The 12,954-nt window shown below is 27.3% G+C and overlaps 2 protein-coding genes across 2 annotated transcripts in view; one reads left to right on the top strand and one right to left on the bottom strand.

The window, feature by feature from the left end:
• The window catches only part of LOC111047271 (cytochrome P450 4C1-like), a 437,563-nt gene that overhangs the window by 334,583 nt on the left and 90,026 nt on the right, over window positions 1-12,954 (bottom strand). The window lies entirely within an intron of this gene.
• On the top strand, window positions 977-7,511 carry LOC120352291 (triokinase/FMN cyclase-like). The gene is made up of 8 exons (XM_039432229.1): window positions 977-1,332; window positions 2,619-2,685; window positions 2,902-3,015; window positions 3,728-3,813; window positions 4,391-4,492; window positions 5,694-5,883; window positions 6,863-7,022; window positions 7,375-7,511. Exons 1-7 carry the CDS (start codon window positions 1,144-1,146, stop codon window positions 6,919-6,921), a joined length of 807 nt encoding a protein of 268 aa, XP_039288163.1. The 5' UTR covers window positions 977-1,143; the 3' UTR covers window positions 6,922-7,022; window positions 7,375-7,511.

Below are 12,954 nucleotides of genomic sequence, written 5' to 3' on the forward strand. Positions count from 1 at the left end.
TTCAACATAGTACAGTTACTACCTATATTATTATACAGTTACTACTATTATATTCTTAATTTATCAACTGTATACATACTTCTTTAAAATTGTTAATTTTTCTATTAATCTTATCTTCATATTTCTCATTTTTTAACCTCTCCTCTAACAATTAATGTAATACAAGATTCAAAACCTGTAATATATTTTTTAATTTTACTATATAACTGTCTTTCTGTTGAATTATTCTCAAACTATTATAATATTTCCATTTATGCTCTTTTACTTTTACTAGACTATGGAATTGATTGATACTTTAATTATATTATTTATCTGTAGATTGATAAGCACTTATTGCTCTTTTTCTACAAATGAGTGGAATTTATAAAATGGTAATTGATACAAAAATCATTGTTTTGTAGTATGTGCGAGCTTATTGCACTCAATCCTTTATTTCATCTTCATTACATCATACTTGAATTTCTAAATCTTTTTTCTTCCCAACTCCTTCTACTGTATCTTCAACTATATCAAGTTATAAATTAAATAATCTTACTTATAACACTTTGCATCCGACTCCTAATCGCAGACAAAGTCCAGTAACATACTTTACTTTTTGTGAGTAGTATCTTGTTCACTTTTTACTATTGTCGTTTTATACTTTTGTGAATATTTTGTATGAATGTCGAGTGAATAAATTTGATTTGATTTGATAGCACTCATCAATATAAACTCAACTCGAGCTTTCGCACAGGCAATATGTTGCCTGTGTAAGCTTTTTCCTTTATTAGGTATTAAAGTAGGCTAAAGTATTCAATTCATAATACTAGCTCTATGCTCTAGCTCTATTTAAATTATAATCATTGTTTCTCTTTGGTGATACTATACAGGAATCTGTTACATCTTCAAAGGCAGACGGTAGACATACTCCTCAGCTGTTTCAACTGATTATCAGACAAACAGCCGAATGTGAAAATAAAACATTTATTATCATAATTCTGTCATAAATCAATTGTGTTCAAAATTTGTTTTTTAAATTGCAACCTTTAGATTTTTTTAAAAGACAAAAAACGCAGGAATAGAAGTTAAAGAAATTTTATCTTATAAAATTTGTAATTTTTACACAATTTCGACGAATCAGTGATATAGAAAAACATATTCAACATGAAGGTTATGTACCCCAGAGATAGCAAGCTGCTAATGTCAGAGTCTCAATCTTTTGGAGAAACGGTCACTTTCAAGAAAATAGTAAACCGTCCTAATACGTGTGTCAATGACATGCTGAATGGATTGGCAAAAACTTTTCCCGGATTACATGTTGATGTAAAATCCAAAGTTGTATTGCTTCCTCAGGTAAATTATTATCAAAAACTCTAAAACAATTTTTGATTCTTCATCCTGAAACGATTAGCGTATGTAGAAAGATATGAGGATATAGATTTTTTACAAGCTGCCTCCTGGTTGGTTGGAAGCAGTTGGATGAGGCCGTATCAGTGGCTGTTGTGTGACAACTGAAAAGTCTAAATGAAATTATAGGTGATGGTTCGAATTTTTATAAGAAGTGGTCACTGTTTGGTCCTGCCTTCTGGATAGTTGTGTGTTCAACAGGTTTACCAAGTTACCTGTGTTGCATTTTATTGATCCCACAAGTGTTGGTAATGGATGTAGCAGAATGTATTTGAGGGTATGTGGTGTGGATACACCCTCCACTACAAATCAATACTTAAATTCTGTATGACCAGATCATTCACTAATTATATTGTAGTCGAGTCACAAGAATCGGTTTTAAGTGTCATATTCTCTTTATATTGTACAAGCCAGCAATATATAGGCTATGAGAATTAATAAAATAGCTTAATTGTAATTTTATGATCTTTTTTCTTTAGGGCTACTTTTGAATATAAATAAAATATATATCTGAGTAGCCATAAGATAATGGCATTATTATGATGATGGCATTAAGCCTATATAGCCAAAAAATGTGACAAAATAATTTTAAAAAGGCTACTCAGATTTATATTTTTTATTTATATTGTATTTTATTTATTCCATTATCAGTGATAATCTTAATTATAACTATGAGCTAGACAGTGAGTGGCATTTTTCAACTTACTATTTAAATATTTCAATGATAATTTAAATTTTACAGAAAGCTACAAAAATTACTTTTAATAGTTAAATTGTTTTTTTTTAATTTTATTTTCTGTATTTAGAAAATAATCTACATATTGCTTTAATTTACTGTAGTCTATTAGTTTATTTAGATACATGCATGTGGTTAAAACGTATGACTACGTATAGTAGTAGTTCGTACCCTAAAACACACCCTTAAATCCCATTTTCTTGGGGAGTATTCCACACTACCCGTCGACACACCTCAAAGCTATTTTTTACCTACTTGCTGTTATTTTTAAATTTTAAACTATTTTTTTTATCAAAAATATTTTCATAAAATGACTTACTTATTCAAATACTTCTGACTATATATCATATGACGATATATATATAGTATGACTATATATCATTATATCATTACCGTATTTATAGTTCAACATAAATAGATATGGTAATTATCGTTTTTAATTAGAAAGTATTCAACTTACTATTTCAATATTTCAATGATAATTTCAATTTTCCAGGATGGCAATCCTAATAGTGTGGCAATAGTCTCAGGAGCTGGATCAGGACATGAACCTTATCCTACAGGTAAAAATTGGAGGACAATAATGTCAATAAGAATTATAATTTTTTAATAAAGCCTTTTAGAACTTCGGCAATAAGAGGGAAGAATTCACTTTTCATCCAATCTGTTTGGTTTCCATTAATGTTTCCATTATTGCAATGACTGCAGGCGTATTCTAGAATATTAATATACTTCGTTTTTTATAATACTTCGTTTAATATTTCACTTTGTTTTTTCAGGATTCATAGGTAAAGGAATGCTTACAGCCGCTGCTTGTGGCAATATATTTTCTTCACCTTCCGTAACTAATTGTTTGACAGCAATCTGTAACGCAAGTCATGTGAAGAAAAAAGGTGAGATATTCTAAGAAAATCTTTTTCAAAATCAATAAACTTCTTATAAAATTGGTACTTCTGTAAAACAATACAATCTTTATGTTTTTTAACAGTATGATGATACTACGTTTCAACAGTATGATCTTTGCGTTTGTCAACTTTTACAATCTTTGTTATTTTCAGCGTTATTTTTCTTAATGATTTAATTTTACAGTGCTATTGATAATACCGTAGGTAGGTTCCGTGCGAATTGTTATCATAATATATTTCAGCAAGGATCTATTTTAAGCCAGTATATTTTTTGAGGAACCAAACACGATCATTATCAATGAGGAAATTAGATATCACCATTTGTATCACCCTAACATAATGTAGACATTTGAAAATCAAAGTACCTATTTTCTAAATAATATTTATTTATTTTATTACTCAAGACATGTTTTCAAATGGCATCAATATGTCGAGACATGTCGTGAGTTATAAAAAATAAAGTTTGAAAATGGTACCTACTTTGATTTTTCAATTTCCACATAAATACAATAAGTAGCCCTCACCAAAATAGTTATAATCACTCCAACATTCTCTACATGCATACACCTTCTCCAGGTTCATTATTAAGAAACAGGCAAATAAGTGATTTTATTGAACGTATATAAGAATTACCTATCAATGAAACAAATTTATCTACTGTATTCCTCTTCAGCTAAATTATTATATTTTGATCTTCTAGGTGTTCTTGTCCTGATCTTGAGCCACGGTGGAGATACATTGAATTTTGCATTAGCAATTGAATCGGCTAAAGAAATGGGTATTAAGGTCAAGTTATTCAAAATTAATATATTGAAGAACAATCACGCTCTTTACTGTAATTGATTAGGCCTACTCATTGATAAAGTGTGTATTAAATAGGTGCTCGATCGAATTCACTTTCATCAATTAAGGCACAAGCACGATGGATACTATCATTTTCCTTTGTTCAACTAAATCTAAATAAAATGCCAAGTAAAGTTTCTTATTTTTGGAAGAATCATTTGATATATTAGGTAGCATAACGTTGAAATGACACATCTTATTGAAGATAATTATAGTAGCCTATTCAAAGAATAATGGACAGAACAGGTTGACGTTAATATAGTGACTTAATATTAATACAGTATTAGTAGCAATGATCAATTCATACAAAATCAAAACGTAGGGATTGGAATAATAACTTATTTTAAAAAGTACGTAATCATAGAGTGATGCTTCAATATTTCTTATTATTTAATCCATTATTCTTAGTATTTTATGAGAATGTGTATTTTCTTCTGTTCTGGAGTTTTGTATTTAATTTGATTTTGTAATATTGTTTTGGCCAAATAGAACTGATTGGTTGATTATTCTCATCTTTCAGGTTGATTCCGTTGTGGTGGGAGACGACTGTGCATATTATAAGCCTGGTGTGAAAAATACACCACCTAGGAGAGGTCTTGTTGGAATATTATTTGTTGCTAAAGTAAGCACATACATGAAGGTTTCAATATAAAATAGATTAACACACAAAACAATTATTAATAATTGATACCTAACACACTACTCAAAATTATATTTCTCTGCGCCTCATAATATGTTAACTCTATTTATAAATGAAAAATGAAGACTACGTATAAGAAACCCTCTTTTATGTGTGTTTCTGTCACTGATTCATGAGAAACAATAATTATCATATTCAATTCAATTTTATTTTCCATGTTATGCATCGTATATGATACAATATTAACACAGGTCATAAACATTTCATGAAACAATACACATCATAAATACATTACAAATGTCACCACAATATAAACTTACATGTAATATTATAGTATGAATATTTGAAAAACATTTGATAGCACAGATGAGATTGCAGTTGAATAACTAATACAGTGGAATCAAAACTCTAAAATTACTTGAAAGGTAAAGATCATACAATTAATTCAAGGTTTGAGTTTTTACTTAACCACAATATTGTAAATTACTATAGTGAGGTCCACGTTATAATGGCAGTGGATAAAGATAGAAGAATAGCGATGCCGATTCTCTGCATTAATTAATTATATTTCTACACTGTCAAAAACATAATTGGTATCGTTGTGGACCTGGAAAAGGATAGTACCACCGGCTTTGTCAAATGATAGACAAGGATAGCAAAACCAAAGTTGATCAAATACTGTCATTATAACGTGTACCTCACTATAGATCAAAAATTCACCAATGTCATAAAAACATCTCTCACTTAACCACAATTTTAACTTTCTCTTCAAGACTATTTCAGAATTCAGTTCACGAATTTCAATTGGAATAGCATTATACACTTTTTGACGATATGCTGTGGGCTAACCTCAAAATACGAGGCTCTGTGGGCATCCAGTCTCACGATCTCCCTGTTGCGTGTGTTGTGAGAGTGAATGTCTGCACCAGTCGTCCAGCCACTTCTCCATTTCAGTGCCATACTCGCCAAAAAATAAATGTACAGACAGGGAGCCGGAAGAATGCCCGCTGTCACGAATAAGTCCCTGCAAGGATGGCGTGTAATTTAACGATTTCCAGAATTAAATTAATTGAATTAGTCTAGCCTACTATAAATTAATATCGTAGTTATTGACACCATATAGTATCAGCAAGGTATTCTATAATTTTATGTGCCATTATTATTTCAATCATTATAAATATAGATAGCTGCAGCTTTGGCACAACAAGGGATGAATGTTGAGAAGTTGAAACAGACATGTACGGAAATAGTTGACAACATGGCTACAATGGGATTCAGCTCTAGTTCGTGTACAGTGCCAGGGCAGCAGCACGCACTGGTCACCATAGCTCCCGACGAAATACATCTCGGCGTCGGCATTCATGGAGAACCTGGTATGAGGAGTATCAAAGTAAGATTCCAAAAGATTCAATTAATCTAGACAATAATGTATACTGGAAGAAGTATACATTATGTATGCAAGAAGTAGAGAATTTTACCAGTCTTGCATAATTTATTGATATTGAAATTGTCTTAAATTTGTTTCAGTTATGTAAGCAAGTTTGGTTTTTCACATATATATCATAAGCCTACATATTGTTTGTAGTGAAAATAGTAACTGAAACAATTATTAAAAAATAGTAACATACTGCTCTTACTTGAAATCACTTATCAACTTCATAGAGAAACTAGCATAGAATATTGTTCAAAACGGATTAGAATATTTTATTATTTAGGCGCCACACTTTATGTTAATTAAGCCGTATATCAAACAAAAAACAGGTTGATTTATATAGTAGTGATTTAGAAAAAGTGAGGAATCTATGATTATTTCGACTATGATTATTTTCCAATGGGTAACAATAATTTCTTGTGTCATCAACTAGCTTAACACATAAGATGCAGTGAATATAAAATATAACAATTTTGACACTTGATAATAGGATGAATAACCGAGATTACAGTTACTATATTATAATAGAGTAATATTAGTTCTTTGCAAATATTAATTCTTTAATCTTAATACAACAGTAACTGTACCAGAAATTATTTGAAATAAAATAACAAAGGTACTAAGCAGTGCTGTTTTTGTGGCGGTTTGCGCTGGTACGCCGTACCGGTAGCCTCCCTCTTGTGGCAAAATGAAAAAAAAAACTTTTTAACATTTTCCTGAGTTTTTTTGCTACCAAATAAATTGGAAACACACCCTTTTTGGGGCTTAGAAACATTTCCAAGAGTCGACCCCACTTCTGAGTTAGATTCGAACCCAGTAATATACTGGGACAGTACTACTGGAATAGGAATCGTATGTAGGCAGAGATTCAGGAATTGCAAACAAACAATCTCTCATTTGCAACATCTTTAATTTTTCAGATGGCAAAAGTTTCAGAGCTAGTAAAAATATTACTGGATCAAATTTTGAGAGCGATTAAAATTCAGACAGGTGACGATGTCTGCGGCATTGTCAATGCTCTAGGAATCACCACACCACTCGAGTTCTACACTGCCGTTGCCGAAATAGAAACTCAACTTCGTAAGCTTATTTATCCTAAAATACAAAATAGATTAGTGGTTATTTCCTTGTTCTAAGACTCATCATGAACATACTATATTTAAAGCATTAATGCATTCAGTACCGCTGGTGCCGCCTCAATAGGGTTTGACCAAAGAAAAGAGAACAACATTTTCGATCTTTATCCTCTGTGGTTCAACGTTTGAACTGGTATAATCATTTTGTGGATCAATAGATCTGATACCCAATTCCAAGTGACTGTGGCGAGTTGAGGTAAAAAGGTATTGAACATATTTAACTCCAGCTTATAGGCGTACTAGACTTCCTACAATTTTACCCACATTTACTTACAAATTTTCTCCTCATTTCGCAGATGCAAGACGAATCCATCTGAAGCGAATGTATGCTGGCACATTGATGCCTGCTCTAGACTCGGGTGGCATGCAGATATGCCTGTTGAAAGTTTCTGAGTACAACAAGTTTTGGCTGGAATGTTTAGATGCCAGCACTGATGCCCCATCATGGCCGGGGTGCAGGTACTCTTATGAACCATCAAACGGATCTTTCAAGGAGATTGTACAAGTTTCTGTTGAGGTGAGAATTGCTCAAACCAAATTCAATACCATAATAGAACAATAAATTATTGATAGAATCTATTTATACTTAAACATGGATAAATATTACCATGCAAAAAATGAAAATAAATCCTTATAATAATGAATAAATTAATGGTGAGTTGAGAATTGATCAAACCAAATTGTATACCATAATAGAACAATTATGATAGAATCTATGCTTAAGCTCGGACAAATATTACCATGCGAAAAATGAAAAATAAATCCGTATATAATAATAAATAAAAAATGGTAATATTCTACAAAAAGCTACAATATGTAGATAATAAGTCTTAATAGGCTATCGTACATTGGATATTTTCAAAATGATCTTTTACCTTTGCATGGAATAAGTTCAACTATCCTAAAATAAACTCAATAGAAGTATAAAAGAAGAACAAGAACACTCATTTTATTTCAAATTCATAATGGAAAAAATTAATGAATCGCGTATTGAATCCTTAATAGTTTTCCACTATCGTATTGCAATTTGAAATATTGGTTAAATGTCGTTATCTGTTTTACTTCTCAAGTATGTTGATGAGAAATGTTTATTTTCCAGGTATCTGGTCCAGAATACTCGGCTAGAGCAGCAAAAATTTTCAGAACTTGTTTTGAAGTTGCTGCTGAAAAAGTATTGGAGAATGAATTGAAACTCAACGAGTTAGACAGTGTGGGAGATGGTGACACTGGAACTACTTTGAGACGTTTTGCGGAAGGTAATTAAAATTGAACTCCTGTAGCCTATAATCCAGTAAAATATCAGTTGTGAAAAATGTTTGATTAATTTTTTTAAGATTTAATCGTAAATACGCACTTTCTTATTTCATAAATACTCTTATCAGGCTATTATACAGTATTATGTTTCCAGGTATTCTAAGCGACATAGACAATCTACCGTTCACGGTTCCAAGAGCATGCTTGCTGCAAGCCGCGCGTTTGGCATCAGAAAGCATGGGAGGAACCAGTGGTGGCCTCTACAGCATCATGCTGAGAGGAGCGGCAAGAGAGGCCCCTGATTGGCCCAAAGCATTGGAGACTGGCATCAACTCTCTCATGCAGTACTCTCCTGCTAGGCGCGGTGACAGAACTTATGTGAGTTATGACACAGTTCTCAGTCAAATGTAAATACAAAACTGAACTTCTGGGAGAAACAGTTAACCATAGCTACTCAACTCGCCACAGATCCAATTACAGCTTTGAGATACCTCAGCTGACTCACGGCTCTGAATTGACAAATCCTTCATACCTGGCCCATATCTTGTACAGAAATGTGCCAGGGGTGATTAGGGAAGCAGAGGCATTTAGTTTGGTAGTGTTTAGGAAGAGGGTGGACAGGTGGCTGTACCAGATTGGTTGGGAAGCTTCAGAAGAACTACTCCAATATAGTTATGCTTGGTGACCAACACGACTTCAAGGTTTCCAGACAATTGATTGGTATTTATTTTATCATTGATATAACCGATTTGACTGTTTTGCCTTTCTGATTTATGCTTTTTTTCATTCTCAGAATCCCTGCCACTGCGGTCTTCAAAAAATATTGTTTTTTTCTTCTTTATTTATTCTTTTAATCAATCAAGGTATTAAGTATACTTATTCCTACATACATATTCCTACATACTCATTCTTAAATATACATCAGCACAATATATTATCTATTTTATAATCAGAATATTAATGATACATCCATAATATAAGTGTATTCTCTATTATTTACTTCTATGAGCAGATTAAGCTTATTATGTATAAATTGGAACTCTCCCCCTACACACAGATGGATAGTCTAGTAGGGGGATTCCAAAATATGTTGTATATTGTATTTCTTATTCGTGTATTATGTTTTTTGGAAATAAACTGAATTGAATTGAATATTGATATCATACAGAAAAGATAGCATACGAAAAAGATATAATATAAAATAGATTAATAAATAAAATGAATGAATGAATAAATAAATGGATAATAGATAAATATAGCATATATAAGAAGATATCCCATGGTGAATGTCGTTTATGTTCCCAATTTCAAGCCGATTTCTTGTTAAATCAAGCCGATTACCGTCGACTACTGTCTATTGTTACTGTTTTGTAGGGGTGAGAATGTAATAACGGCACAGTATGAGAGACTACCAGCGTCGCATAGCTTCACAAAAAAGAACTACTAGGACTATCGGCTTGAGTTAACAGTGAAATTTGAAGCATAAACGCCCAATACCATTGGATATCTTCTTATGCTATCTCTTCTCTATGGTTGAACATGGGGAAACAAAGGAATTCTTTATTAAAACGGCCAAATAGCTGTTTTTTCAGCTATTGTAGAAATCTCTTCAGTTGTAATATATTTTCTATATATGGTGATATTTATTTTAGATGGAAACAAAATGATGCCATCACAAGTTGGCACTGAAGATAGGACACCATAAAGGTGTTGAGTTTATGTTTTTCTTCAAATAAATTCGTGATATTTTACTATCTGTCTTTGTATTTTCATAATGTGAGTTAGTTTTTCAAACCATTTGAATTATTTTTGTTACTTGATTAACTGAAGACTCTAATACGAGTGATGCGCTGATTCCAAATATATATATATATATATATATATATATATATATATATATATATATATATATATATATATATATATATATATATATATATATATATATATATATATATATATATATATATATATATATATATATATATATATATATATATATATATATATATATATATATATATATATATATATATATATATATATATATATATATATATATATATATATATATATATATATATATATATATATATATATATATATATATATATATATATATATATATATATATATATATATATATATATATATATATATATATATATATATATATATATATATATATATATATATATATATATATATATATATATATATATATATATATATATATATATATATATATATATATATATATATATATATATATATATATATATATATATATATATATATATATATATATATATATATATATATATATATATATATATATATATATATATATATATATATATATATATATATATATATATATATATATATATATATATATATATATATATATATATATATATATATATATATATATATATATATATATATATATATATATATATATATATATATATATATATATATATATATATATATATATATATATATATATATATATATATATATATATATATATATATATATATATATATATATATATATATATATATATATATATATATATATATATATATATATATATATATATATATATATATATATATATATATATATATATATATATATATATATATATATATATATATATATATATATATATATATATATATATATATATATATATATATATATATATATATATATATATATATATATATATATATATATATATATATATATATATATATATATATATATATATATATATATATATATATATATATATATATATATATATATATATATATATATATATATATATATATATATATATATATATATATATATATATATATATATATATATATATATATATATATATATATATATATATATATATATATATATATATATATATATATATATATATATATATATATATATATATATATATATATATATATATATATATATATATATATATATATATATATATATATATATATATATATATATATATATATATATATATATATATATATATATATATATATATATATATATATATATATATATATATATATATATATATATATATATATATATATATATATATATATATATATATATATATATATATATATATATATATATATATATATATATATATATATATATATATATATATATATATATATATATATATATATATATATATATATATATATATATATATATATATATATATATATATATATATATATATATATATATATATATATATATATATATATATATATATATATATATATATATATATATATATATATATATATATATATATATATATATATATATATATATATATATATATATATATATATATATATATATATATATATATATATATATATATATATATATATATATATATATATATATATATATATATATATATATATATATATATATATATATATATATATATATATATATATATATATATATATATATATATATATATATATATATATATATATATATATATATATATATATATATATATATATATATATATATATATATATATATATATATATATATATATATATATATATATATATATATATATATATATATATATATATATATATATATATATATATATATATATATATATATATATATATATATATATATATATATATATATATATATATATATATATAAAATTCGGCAGAGTACATACGTAGCCTATAATATCATATATGAGATAATGTGCACCATTTATATTTTTCTGCTGTCCGAGAATAATTTTGTAGACTTTAGTTACAAGTTCAATAAGATTAACTTTTAATTTTAGAACAGTCTGAAAGCATGGAGGTGATTGCAGCATTGTTGGCGCCTTCAGGCACAAGCATAGACAACCCGCAATACAGGAAATCATACGGCAGTGTGTACCTCTTATGACTCATCTACTGCTCTAGTATAAATAATTTAGACAGTTTGAGATACGCAAATGTTAAAGAGCAGGAATTTCAAAGGATAACTGTTTTTTTTTTAGCAAGAATCCTTATTAGTTTAGCATTATCTTTGAATAGCATTGTAATAATTTAAGATTCGATTAGTTAGGTATATAATAACTACATTAAAAATTGAGAAGTTTGCCAGCTTTATAATTTTAGTAAATGAAGAGCAAGGATGTGAAAGCTAGAAAAAACTCAAATACATGATAGGTTCAAGTACAGCCTGCCATCAGCAACCTCCTGCTTTCAAATTTGAGAATCAAAATCATATTGGATTGAGAAATGTTAATGAACTGGTTATATTATTGACAGAGTTGGTCGAGCGTCCTATGCAAGCGAATCTCATCTGACAGACATAGATGCTGGAGCATTTGGAGCCCTATGTTGGATCGAAGGTGTTTTTCACGAGCTCATGAAACATGATTTATAGTCAATTAAAAAAAAGTTACTTGTCCTTGATTGTGTCAGTGTCTTTTTAATAAAGATTTTAATAAATTATTATTCATTACTTTTTGTTCAACCATGATCAACTATCCTCAATCAGCTAATCCCAACTTCTCAGCATTGTGCTGATCC

The sequence above is a fragment of the Nilaparvata lugens genome, chromosome 7 (assembly GCF_014356525.2).
Source record: "Nilaparvata lugens isolate BPH chromosome 7, ASM1435652v1, whole genome shotgun sequence".
In the NCBI taxonomy this organism is placed as follows: domain Eukaryota; kingdom Metazoa; phylum Arthropoda; class Insecta; order Hemiptera; family Delphacidae; genus Nilaparvata; species Nilaparvata lugens.